Source organism: Mauremys reevesii, linkage group 1 (genome assembly GCF_016161935.1).
Source record: "Mauremys reevesii isolate NIE-2019 linkage group 1, ASM1616193v1, whole genome shotgun sequence".
In the NCBI taxonomy this organism is placed as follows: Eukaryota; Metazoa; Chordata; order Testudines; family Geoemydidae; genus Mauremys; species Mauremys reevesii.
In genome coordinates this window covers 235,878,884-235,892,305 of record NC_052623.1, presented here as the reverse complement: position 1 = coordinate 235,892,305, position 13,422 = coordinate 235,878,884, and the positions used below count along the sequence as shown (strand labels likewise).

The window sequence follows — 13,422 nt, the reverse complement described above, 5'->3', positions numbered from 1 at the left end:
TTTTATAGCCTTAATTTTTCAAATCGACTAGTAATCTTGGATGCACCATTTCTGGGGACTCAGCACTTTCTGAAAATCAGGCTCCTGAAACATGTCAAGTTGGATACTGAAAATCACTTGTCACTTCTGGAAAAACTGAGGCTTACATACACTATCTTTTCTCATTGTTAGTCCTGGTGAAAAATGCCAGAGACTGAAGTCTATGTATTTGCAGGCAGCAGCTGTGCAAACTTTTCCTCAATGTCATGATATCATGACCATAAGGGGCTACCTCTAGTAGCAAGAAATTAGTTCACCCCAAATGCCCATCCAGCCTTTGGCTTTAGCTGAGGTTGCTAACAAGTGTGCTGGAGGGTTTTGGTGGTGTGGACACTCATTCAGCAGGATTGAGAAAACTAAGCTCAAGTCCCCCACAGGGCATGCCCAGTCTCCAGATTTTAACAACTTTTTGTCATTGATGCTGGATACAGGATGCACTCTGGTGACCCACTCTGGTGAAATGTTTGGTTCTCACTGCTAATGCCACAAGTATGTATGTATGTATATATATATATATATATATTTTAAAAAAGCTAAAAAGAAATACTTTAGGTGGGTTTCATACATTAGCAACACATTAATTGGAAATCAGCTTTGTCCCCAGGGAAGCATCAGCCCACTACCACCATCACCAATTAACATCTCTTGCAAACTGGTCTATGCAGCCTATATTGACAATGTATCCTGAGTGACATGTACCTCTTACAAAAATCCAACACAAGGTTCGTGTGTTCCATTTACTACTTAAACCCTCAAACGAGGGTGCACGTGACTCAAGTTGACTCTCTGCAGAGCAGTGTGCTGTTCCCAATGAAGGGAAAGAAACTTTTCTGGAAGTTAGCAGGAAGGGTTGCTAGGCTGACGCATACATTCCTGCAGAAGTGGGCCACAGCTCATAAGTTGTCTAGGGCCCTCAACCACAAAGTAAATCAATACAAAGGAAGGAAAAAGATATTACATAATAGAGTAATGATATCAAATAAGTTTTAATGACCCAGTCTGAATATGCTTTACATTTTTATTTCCAAAAGCATAAAATTGCTAACCACATTAGAAACACTAAAAATAAGCTGAATTTAATGATCAATACTGCCTGACAAACAGCAATGACTGGTAACAGTAAATATGACAGAGGACTGAAATAAAAAAATCTCAGGAGGGTGAAATCTGTTGAGGTACTTTTCTTTGACAGTTGTAATCACCACTAATTGTGAAGAAATACCCTTTCCATAGTAAATGCCTTTATACAGAGCCATTTATTTAGAAGTAGTAGGAATATGAAAAAAAGAGAATTTGTCTAAAGGGACTGATTTTGCAGGATTAGAATAGTATGTAGATTCAAAAATGTAAGTCTTTGCACTTACAGTATAAGAAAAAAATTTGGGTGCTACTTGGTATTTTCAATATAGTGGCATCGAATTAGCATGTTTTAATGAAACCAAAGGGCAAAAGAATTACGATATGAAGAGCATCATTTTGAATAAGTTTAGTTTGCACTTTATCATAATTTCAGATTCTGCCCCATTTTCCTCAAATATAAAAGAGAACATGAATAATCTCTGACTAAGACTTGCAATCATCATCTGTACTTTTTGAATTATAAGAGATGTGCGAAAAATGCTCTCGCTTAATTTCCATTTCAATCTATTTCTATTAAAGAATAGGAAAGCTGATGTCTTAAACTTTCTTTAAACTGCTTTCAAATTTTCAGTCTTCAGGACACTAGATAATTTTCTAAAATGCAAATATAAAGAGAAACGCCACTCTGGAAAAATGAGCAACAAAATTAAAGCAAACCTACTGCATATTTTGGCATGATATTGTTATTAAAATGCTATGGTCTCCCTGAGGTACTAAATACAAAAAATCAATGTACTAGAGAAACAGGAAGATGAGTGGTTTTATTAAAAATACATAAAAATCAAATTTTCCAGTGGTAAAATGGGCTCTAACTCAGATACTGAAGTACATGCCTGATTTTAAGCCTGAGTAGTCTCATTGATTTTACTAAGAGCTTGTCTACGCAGTGGGGTAATGCTCTTTACGGGGTGTGATTTCTAAAGTGCACTAACGTGAGCATTAATTGGTCTATGCAAACCTTGCTGGTGTGCATTAAAAGTTCCTTAGGGTGCTCTGTAGTGCTGTTTTAAACAGTACTACATTAAAGCCCTCTGGAGAACCTCTAGTGCGCACCAGCAGGGCTACATGGACCAATTAATGCATAACACATTAGTCTGCTTTAGAAAGTACACCCCCTACAGAGTACATAACTCCAAATGTGTAGGCAAGCCCTAAGACTACTTGCATACTGAAAGTTAGACATATGCTTAAGTATCTTCCTGAATGGGAGCCATAAGATAGGATCTTAATAAATTAGTTAGTAATTTATGATTCAATCATGCAAAATCAAAGGCCAGATTCTCAGCTGGCAGAAGTGCCAGTGACTATGATGAACTATACCAATTTATACCTGCTGTGGATTTGGGCCTAAGTTTTTATAGAAAAAAACCTACTGTCTGAAATTTGTAGTTAATGTTTAGATCTCTTCCCCTTGCTGCCAAAAAAAATCTGTTTCACAGCTGCAGCAAATGTGCAAATCAGGCCACTTTTCCCCATCTACACTTTCACAACAGAAAAATATGCACAAATCTGTTAATTCTTGCAGTTTATTTTTGAAGATTGCAAGAGAAAGGTCAACAGTATCTGGCTGCTGCACTGAATTTATGTGTTTGTTCTATATTGTACGCAAAAACCTCGGAAAATATGCAGCTCTTCTCTGTGGAATCCAACATGGCAAATTAGCTCACTTTTTGAATAAACATTTAAAAAGTTAGCATAAGGAAAACCAATCCGAGTAAAGATTTTTTTCCAACCACAATAAAGCAAAATCTTAAATTTCATCCAAATGCCCTGTACATTGATCATGGGACTACAGAACACTTAGGGATCAAACACACACTGAAAGATGGACATTGGCCCAGACTGTCCAGTGGACATTGGCCCAGCAAGGACTACGGGAGAGGAGGAAATCTGCCTACAGAAAGGGTGGGTAAATTGGCTCTCTGATTCACTACCCAGATCTGCGTTGGTCACAGCTTTGGTGGAGTTTAGGTTTTGTAACCTATGACCCTCATAACAGTTCTCAAGGGGTCATCTACCAGCTTGGACTGCTTGAGAGCAGAACACTCTAGCCAGACCCCTCCTGACCCATTATGCCAGGCATCCCAGCTGAGGAGTCAATGTCTTCTCCCTGTGAGGCATGCAAAGAGAGCTAAGCAAGAGCCAGGGGCTCTGACCCACTATTTTTAGGATGAGAGGGTCAGTTGAACATTGGTAAGAATTTACCAAATCCTTCAGCTTTCTGTAGACAGATTCCTCATTGATTCTTACTGTCTGCAGCATAGTATGGAGAACAGACCAGATTACAGACTAAAGTGTAACTGTAAAACAATATATGAATACTTACCTTCCAAGTGTTCTGTTGTAACCAGGCCTAATGCTACCATAAAGGCAATTTTCTAGGGAAAAATTAAGAAAGTTTAGTTTTGCATCCTATGATAACGACTGTAAAAACAATGCCAGCTTTGCCAGAATAAACTCTATTTAGGGATTTTAGAAAATTCTACTTTTTGAATAAATATGTAACAATGTGAACTTAAACTGAAGATCTGCTTCAGTTATATGTGAACAGACATATCCTACATGCATGATTACATGAGCCTTGGTAATATGCATAGATTTACCAAAATCCAATGATATAAACATAAGAATTTACAGGTGCAGATGTCTGACTCCAAATGAAAAATTTAGATTCATTTTGTTTTGATCAAAAGCATCAAAATGAAACATTTAGACATTTCCTAAGTGAAAATTCAAGTTTTCATTCTGTGAAGCGTTGACATTTTGACTTTTTGTCCCTATTAGGGATGAAACAAAGCTGAAATACCAGAATTTCCAGTGTGATGAGAATTCCGATTTTCAGATCTAGTAAACATTATCATCTTCATTTTACATATGAAGAAACTGCAACTGAGGAGGCACAAAGGGCAGAGTTGGGTGCCTATATCCTTTTTGTTCCTTTTAAAATCTTTATCAGAAAGGTGAAATGATATGCCCAAGACCACACGGTGACACAATGGCAGAGCTAGGATTGGAACTGGGGAAGCTCCTAACTGCCAAACCCATACTCATTCTGCCAGACCACATAGTCTGCTCAAGGTTCAGTGCTTGCCATAGATAAAAAATGGGTAAGTGGCATCTCAGCACTAGCAAGATGGATGATAGTTAGTATTAAATTGCCTCTTTGGCCACTGTGGTGATGATGGGCATACAACCAACTGACAGATTTGCATGACAAATCTTAACTCCAATAATCTGCACTCCCTACACATATAAAACACCAACTGGTATCAGTGGGGGGGTCCTGCACATGAAGGAAAAGCAGAATATATGATCTGAGATCCACTGTGTAGATCTGAGAGGGGAATTTTGTCAATATATTTGAATTACAAGCAGCACCTGATGAGAGAAGCTGGGAGTTAACTTTACATCATGATAAATCTTACCTTTAGTGATTTAATTGACTTTTTAATTTCAGGCTTAGAAATTTTGAACAGTCAATATTTGATTAAATTCTCATAGCAGAGCCATAAATGCATATGATATTACCTGAAAATTAAATTGTGAGGAGGGGCAAAGTGTCAATCTCTTGAATCTAAAATCAAATTGAGATTGGAAACCCTGCTAAATAATTTCAACTTTTTATTACAAAAAGTATTTTAATAAAATTTTCTAACAATATTAATGATAGTATAGTTATTTAACATATGCACAGTATTCATTAAATGGACCTGATAGTTATTTCACTATTAAGGATAGATGAGTTAGACCTCTATAGATGTCTGCAAGACAATTTCTTTTTAAAAACCTTAGTACAAGCTGTATATCTTTAACAGGTATTATTTTAATGGTATATGTATTTTTATGGGCTTCACTTTTTCATAATGATGTGCTCCACTGAATTTCACTCAAAACACTACCTCCACTGCTATGCATTTTTCCAAAAATCTGAGGAGCTACAATGGAAAATTGCTAATTCTCACTACACTAATCCATAACAGTGATAATTCAGTCTATCCAGGTTCTCATTTCAAACTCATCTCCATGGTATATCAGCCCCTTAAATGTGTTTAAAACTAAAGCATCAATCTCTCTGTTCCTTTCCTCTGTAGGTAGGAGGAGTAAACTGTTTTGACTGTAGTATTTTCTTTTAACTGTGCAGTAAAAAAAAAGTGCAAGAAAACTACACTGAGGAAATGAGTAGGAAATGAGCTTATTGGGAAAAAAAACCAACAGGAAATTGATTATGTTAAAATTTTAAAATTATGAAGATTTTTCCATTTTCCGGGATTCATTGTGAACATTTTTGGCAACATTTTCTGTGACTTCTAATTAAAATTTTAATTTAAATTATCAACTTTTTTCATTTATCAAAAACTGTGTATTCAGCAGCCATAATTTTTCCATATAGTTTTAATAAAATCTTACTTTTTTTATTAAAATGTTGCTAAAAATGTCATGGAAAACATTGCCAAAAATGGAAAATTTCACTGTCAGCAAGTTTTTGCAAAAAGTTTTGTTTTCTTAAAGAGGACATTTTTTAATGAAAAAACTTTTAGGGCAAATTGTTTTTTGACAAGCTCTATACATCAGTTTTACATTTAGGCCCCAATTCAAAAAGGTATTTAACAGCGTGCATTACGTTCAGCATTTCAGTGACAACTCAAGCAGTCAGTAATGCCAAAATACACACATGCTTAAGTACTTGGCTGAATCAGGGACCTAGATCTGGTAATATTGTGATCCATTTTTGCAACTCACATCTCTTTAAAACAAACCAATTTTCTCCCCGACTTATCAGCAAAAATCGAGTGGGTATTTCCTTAAAGAGGAAGCATAGCTCAGTAGTTAGGACACAAGCCTTAGTTTTGGGAGATCCAGGTGCAATTCCTTTGGGCAAAGCACATAGGGCCAGATTTTAAAAAGTACATAGATGCTTAAAAATGCAGATGTTCAAAAATAGATTGAAAATCAATGCAAGTTAGGCCCCACCTGCTTTTGAAAATCCCACTATATGCCTATCTGCATCTTCAAGCACCTCCATACTTTTAAAAGTCTCCGATCCCCATCTGTAGAAAAGAAAAAGACGGTTACTCACCTTTGTAACTGTTGTTCTTCGAGATGTGTTGCTCATATCTATTCCAATTAGGTGTGCGCACGCTGCGTGCACGTTCGTCGGAAGATTTTTACCCTAGCAACACTCGGTGGGTTGGCCGAGGCGCCCCCTGGAGTGGCGCCGCCATGGCGCCAGATATATGCCCCTGCCGACCCAGCGAACCCTCAGTTCCTTCTTGCCGGCTACTCCGACAGAGGGGAAGGAGGGCGGGTTTGGAATGGATATGAGCAACACATCTCAAAGGACAACAAAGGTGAGTAACAGTCTTTTCTTCTTCACGTGCTTGTTCATATCGATTCCAATTAGGTGACTCCCAAGCCTTACCCAGGCGGTGGGGTCGGAGTGAGATGTCGCAGAGTGAAGGACCACTGAACCAAATGCCGCATCCTCTCTGGACTGCTGCACTAATACATAGTGGGAAGCGAAGGTGTGCACGGATGACCAAGTTGCTGCCCTACAGATCTCCTGGATGGGTACATGGGCCAGAAAGGCAGCGGACGAAGCTTGAGCCCGAGTGGAATGGGCGGTGAGGGGCTAGTTGAAACGTGAGCCAAGTCATAGCATGCACAGATGCATGATGTGACCCCAGATGAAATGTGCTGCAAGGAGACCGGTAGGCTCTTCATCCGGTCTGCCACCTCTACGAACAGCTGAGACGTCTTTCTAAAAGGCTTTGTTCGATCGATGTAAAAGATGAGAGCCCTAGGAACATCTAGAGAATGCAGTTGTTGCTCTTGTCGTGACGCGTGCGGCTTTGGAAAGAAGACCGGGAGGAAGATGTCTTGATTGATATGGAAGGCAGACACCACCTTAGGGAGGAAGGCGGGGTGTGGTCGCAGCTGTACCTTATCCTTATGGAACACCGTATACGGAGGGTCCGCTGTGAGGGCCTGAAGTTCTGACACGCACCTCGCTGATGTAATAGCGATGAGGAAAGATATCTTCCAGGAAAGGTACAGAAGCGAGCAGGTGGCCATCGGCTCAAAGGGGGGCACCCATGAGCCTGGATAGGACCAGACTGAGGTCCCACGTAGGGGCTGGATGACGAACTTGCGGGTACAAATGCTCCAAACCCTTGAGGAACCTGCTGACCATAGGATTAGAGAAGACTGAGTGCCCGTTCTCGCCAGGGTGGAAGGCTGAAATCGCTGCTAGGTGTACCTTGATGGATGAGACTGCTAGGCCGTGCTTCTTTAGGGACCAGAGATACTGGCACCTGCAGGGGGACAGCATCGTTTTGGGCACACCAGCAGGAAAAGCGCTTCCATTTGGCCAAGTACGTGGATCTACTGGAGGGCTTCTTGCTACCCAAGAGTACTTGCTGCACTGAACTGGAGCAACGCAGCTCGGACTAAGTTAACCATGCAGCGTCCATGCTGTGAGATGGAGGGACTGTAGGTATGGATGGCGTAGTCTGCCGTGTTCCTGAGTTATCAGGTCTGGCCACAGTGGTAGAGGAATTGATTTGGTCATCGACAGGTCGAGGAGTGTGGCGTACCAATGCTGTCTGGGCCACGCTGCAGCAATCGAGATTAAGCGGCCCTTGTCCCTGCGTAGCTTGAGAAGGACCTTGTGGACCAGTGGGAATGGAAGAAAGGCATAGAGCAGGTGGTCTTTCCAAGTTATCAGGAATGTGTCTGACAGGGAGCCCGGGCAGCGTCCCTGGAGAGAGCAGAACACCTGACACTTCCGAGTGTCGCGAAGAGGTCTATGTGGGGAAACCCCCACTTCCGGAAAACAGAATGGATAACATCTGGGTGAATCGACCACTCGTGAGCTAGGAAGGACCTGCTGAGGTGATCTACCAAGGTGTTCTGGACTCCTGGGAGAAATGATGCCACCACGTCGATTGAGTGGGCTATGCAAAATTCCTAGAGATGTATGGCTTCCTGAGAAAGGAGGGAGGACCACGCTCCACCTTGCTTGTTGATGTAAAACATGGCCGTTGTGTTGTCTGTAAAGACTGACAACAGCCCTGCAGGTGTTCGCGGAATACCTGACATGCCAGGCATACTGCTCTCAGTTCCCTTATGTTGATGTGTAGGGTTATTTCCTGTGCGGACCAAAGACCTTGTGTGCGAAGTCCCGCAGGGTGAGCGCCCCAGCCCAGAGATGACGCGTCCGTGGTCAGGGCTAGCGAAGGCTGTGGGGCATGGAATGGCATCCCCTCACACACCAGGGTGGGGCTCAGCCACCAACCCAGAGAGGCTAAGACCTCCATCAGCACAGTGAGAATTGTGTCCAAGCTGTCTCAGCCTGGATGATACACTGACGAGAGCCAGGTCTGAAGTGGACGGAGGCAAAGTCTGGCATGTCTGGTCACGAAAGTGCACGAGACCATGTGGCCTCGCAGAGCGAGGCACATGCCTGCTGTCGAGGTCAGGAAGCTTTGGAGGCCCTGAATAATGGCCATCATGGCCTGAAAGTGGGCTTGCAGTAAGCACGCCCTGGCGAGATTCGAGTCTAGGATCGCCCCAATGAAGTCTATTCTCTGTGTAGGTTCCAGAGTGGACTTTTCGGTGTTGAGCAGCAGGCCGAGTTGCTCGAACAATCCCATGACGAAACGAACATGAGACCGCACCTGCACCTCAGAGGAATCTCGGATGAGCCAGTCATCTAGGTATGGAAAGATTTGTATCCGACGTCGGTGGAGCGAGGCCGCTACGACAGCCATACATTTTATGAAGACCCTTGGCGCTGTGGACAGGCCAAAGGGAAGGACAGTAAATTGGAAATGTTGCTGGCTGGCCACAAAGCGAAGGAATCGCCTGTGCAGTGGGTAAATCACTATGTGGAAGTACGCGTCCTTCATATCGAAGGCGGCGTACCAGTCTCCCAGATCCAGGGAAAGGATAATGGTTCCCAGGGATACCATGCGGAACTTCAACTTTACCATGAATTTGTTGAGCCCACGCAGGTCCAGGATGGGCCGTAGACCCCCCTTTGCCTTGGGGATTAAGAAGTAACGGGAGTAAAACCCCCTGCCCCTCAAGTCCTTTGGGACCTATTCTATCACTCCGATGGCCAGGAGCGCCTGTACCTCCTGTAAGAGGATTTACTCGTGAGAGGGGTCCCTGAAGAGGGACGGGGAGGGAGGGTGGAGAGGGGGAGCGAAACAAACTGAAGATGGTATCCAGTTTCCACCGTGCGTAGGACCCAACAATCTGAGGTTATGCGGGACCACGCAAGGAGGAAATAGGAGAGATGGTTGCAGAAAGGCGGGAAAGGATCAGGCAAGGAGACTGGTGCTCCGTCCTTGAATGCACCTTCAAAAATTTTGTTTGGACCCCGCTGATGGCTTTGGGGGGCCCTGATTCTGGCCTGCTTGAGGACCAGATTGTCTCCTGCAGTTACCACGGCCACGCCTTCTGGTGAAGTCTTGCCGTGGTTGAGGGTTAGGGTAGGTGCGTTGAAGCTGGGGCCAGAAGGGTCTGCACTGAGTCACCGGGGTATGCATGCCCAGTGAGCGCATGATGGCCCGGTTGTCCTTCGGGCTCTGAAGCCTGGGGTCCATTTTGTCAGAGAACAATCCTTGGCCATCAAAGGGCAGGTCTTGGATAGTCTGTTGCAGCTCCGGTGGAAGGCCGGACACTTGCAGCCATGAGATGCAGCGCATGGCCACGTCCGAGGCTAGAGTTCTAGCCGCCGAGTCCGCTGCATCTAAAAACACCTGCAGGGATGTCCTCGCCACTTTCTTGCCTTCCTCAAGCAAGGCCGCAAACTCTTGCCTGGACTCCTGGGGGACCAACTCTTTGAATTTCCCCATCGAGGTCCAGGTGTTATAGTTATAACAGCTCAGGAGAGCTTGCTGGTTAGTTACCCTGAGCTGTAGACCACCAGCTGAATAAATCTTGCACCCAAATAAATCCAGGCGCCTAGCGTCCTTGGACTTAGGACTGGGCGCTTGCTGGCCATGTCACTCCCTCTCGTTCACCGACTGCACCACAAGGGAGCAAAGGTGCGGGTGAACATAGAGATATTCGTAGCCCTTGGAGGGCACCATATATTTCCTCTCCACCCCTCTGGCTGTGGGAGGAATAGATGCTGGGGACTGCCAGATCGTATCCGCATTAGCCTGGATGGTCCTAATGAAAGGCGGGCGACATGTGGGGTGCATCTGCCAATAAAATGTCAACCTCTGGATCTTCCACTTCCGCCACCTCCTCCACCTGCAGGTTCATGTTTTGTGCCACCCTGTGCAGGAGATCCTGGTGAACCCAAAGATCTATAGGCGGTGGCCCAGAAGAGGATGGCCTGCCACTGCCTCATCAGGCGAGGAGGAAGAAGAAACCCCGGGGACCAGTGGATCCTGGGGAAGTTCTGGTTGTGGAGGGTCCTGGTGTTCGAGGTCCACTAAGGTGGTGGCCTGGGTTTGGTCTGGCGGAATAACAGCCGCATCCGAGTCTACCGGGGGAGGGCAGCTTACAGTGGCCTCAGGCATCCGATGGTCCAAATGAGCTGACCAAGAGGCGCCTGAGGGGGCACCTTGGGCTTGATGGTATGCCCAAGGCATCCAGAAGGACCGTTGTGGTGGTCCCTGATCAGGGTCTTGACCTTCATATTGACCTTGACTAGTACCCTAGGCGTCATGGCCCTGGGTGTGGTAGTCACTCCCTGCCTGGGACGATGACGAATTCGGTTGTGAAGGCCAAGAAGGGGCTGAACGCCCATGCGACATTGCACCATCCCGCTCTGTCAGTTCACGCCTTGGAGCTGGAGACTGGTGCCGGGATCTTCAGCGGTATCGCGACTGGGATCGGGACCGACGGTCATAACGGTACCGGGAGGCCGATCTAGATCTTGATGAGGATCTACGGTGTCAGGATCGGCTGCGAGGCAACTGGTGCCGGGACCTGGATCGGTACCGATCGTACCGGGAGGGAGACCTGAGTGAAGTGGAGCGGCACCGTGAGTACGACTGGCGCCGAGATGGAGATCGGTGCTGGGACTGCAAGCGGTGCCAGGCCCGGGACCGTCGGCGGGATCGGGACTGCGACCTGGACCGGGACCGAGATCGGTGCCTAGCTGTCACACTCAGCGAGGAAGGTCGCGTCAAGGCAGGTTTGCCTATAGATTGGATAGCCCGTGGCAGTGGTGCCAGGGGCTCAGGAGGTCCAGGCTCCATTAGCGCGATCAGGTCGCAAGTGGTGGAGAAGGTCTCTGGAGTGGATGGCAGGCTGAGCTCAACCACGGTCTGCACCAGGGAGCTTGTGTGCACCGGACTCAATGGCCCTTGTGGAGCCGGAATTGACAGTGCCGAAGTCGGCGGTGCCGGAGCTGGAGTCTTAGTAGGACGGTCTGGTCTGGGCTGCTGCTCCAATGGCGGCACAGACGGTGCCGGAGCAGCAGGTGGTTTGTGCTGCTTCTTAAGCCACGGAGACAGCGAATGATGCCACGACTGTACCGGTGCTGGAGACGTCTGGTGCCGAGATTCTTTGCCGGTGCTGGGCCATTCCGGTGCCGGAGGAGCGCTTCGGACTGACGGCGTCTGTTCTGTGTGCGGTACCGAAGGCGCCAGGCTAAGTGCCGCTTCCATTAGGAGCTGTTTCAAATGAAAGTCCCGCTCCTTCTTTGTTCAAGGCTTGAAAGCCTTACAGATGCGACACTTGTCTGGTTGATGAGATTCTCCCAGGCACTTCAAGCAGGAGTCATGGGGGTCTCCCGTTGGCATCGGCTTGAGACAGGCCGAGCAAGGTTTGAAGCCTGGGGACCTGGGCATGGGCCCTGGTACCGGGGAGAAGGGAAGAGGATGAACTCTGCTCCCTCCAAGTACTATCTACAATATATATACAACTTACTATTAACTAAACTATAACTACTAAAACTATTAACAACTACACTAAATACTATCTACAGAACAATGAGTAAAGCTAGGGAGGTGGAGATCAGCTAAGCTGTGCTCCACAGTTCCAATGACCGTCACGGGCGGTAAGAAGGAATTGAGGGGGCGCTGGGTCGGCAGGGGCATATATCCGGCGCCATGGCGGCGCCACTCCAGGAGGCGCCTCAGCCGACCCACTGAGTGTTGCTAGGGTAAAAATCTTCCAACGAACATGCACGCAGCGCGCGCACACCTAATTGGAATTGATATGAGCAAGCATTCGAAGAAGAACAATATTATTTCTCCAATTCACAGGGGTGTTGTGAGGCTAAATACATTAAAGAATGTGAGGTGCTCAGATACTGCAGTAATGGGAGCTAGCTAAGTAACCTGAGATAGAAGGTTTCGTTACTTTTACCAAGCGTACAACTGTACATTTAACAGTATGCTATGAAATCTTATAATTAAAACTACATTTATAAAAATCCATTAAAGTACAATATCGGGTTTTTTTTAACGGAGTTTGTAACACTGCGCAATCCACAACGGAGTTCTTGGCCATTACCAAGAATTAGCAAGGCCCTATTGTATTTGCTGTATTTTTAATTGTGAATTCCAATCTTTCATCACTGAAATTTATTTACAGAATTTGTATTGAAGTTTATATTTATGTTTTGTGCTTTTAAGATAAATAAAGGAGCAAGTGCTTACACTGTACATATATAATGCATATGTTAAATAATCCTACCTTCTGTATTCTGTACCACCATATATTGACATGTGCTTTTGGAAATGTGCAGTACATCTTTCCACATGGCTTTGTAAAAATCCTTATTAAACTATTTCATGTTGTAATTACATGTTCCATTTATGTCATTACACGTGTTTATACTAATTATGCAGTTAGTACTAATTACACGAATTACATAAATGCATGATAATCAACGAAAGTTTACTTTCAAAGAACAAAAGAAATTAACTCTAAACCTACACTCTGAGCCTTATACTGTGAGACATATCAATAAAATAAAGGAAATTCACAGTTAAGCCTCTACTGCCCAACACTGAAAAGTGTGGTTGAAGATGCTTCCTACTTTGCTAGTGATGATAATCTTGTCTAAATAAACAAAGGGTTCAAAGGCCAACGTGCTCACAGACCAGGATACTAATTTAACAGGACGCTCACTAAGGCCATGTCTACGCTAGTGTTTATTATGTGAGCAAAACTTTTGTTGCTTGGGGGTGAGCGACATAAGTTTTACTGACATAAGTGCTCGTGTACACAGCTCCTCCTCCTCTCGCTCCTTCCCTATGGCAGTGTCCTCTT

The 13,422-nt window shown here is 44.9% G+C and overlaps 1 protein-coding gene across 10 annotated transcripts in view; it reads right to left on the bottom strand.

Moving 5' to 3' along the window:
• Positions 1-13,422, bottom strand: part of PHF21B (PHD finger protein 21B) — a 214,773-nt gene that overhangs the window by 16,123 nt on the left and 185,228 nt on the right. For all 10 annotated transcript variants that reach the window (XR_005599423.1, XR_005599418.1, XR_005599424.1 and 7 more), the window contains one exon: positions 3,506-3,557. Coding sequence is in view for 7 of the 10 variants with exons in the window: in XM_039541628.1 (XP_039397562.1) it covers positions 3,506-3,557 (52 nt within the window). In the remaining 3 variants the exon portion in view is untranslated. The remainder of the gene's footprint in view (positions 1-3,505; positions 3,558-13,422) is intronic.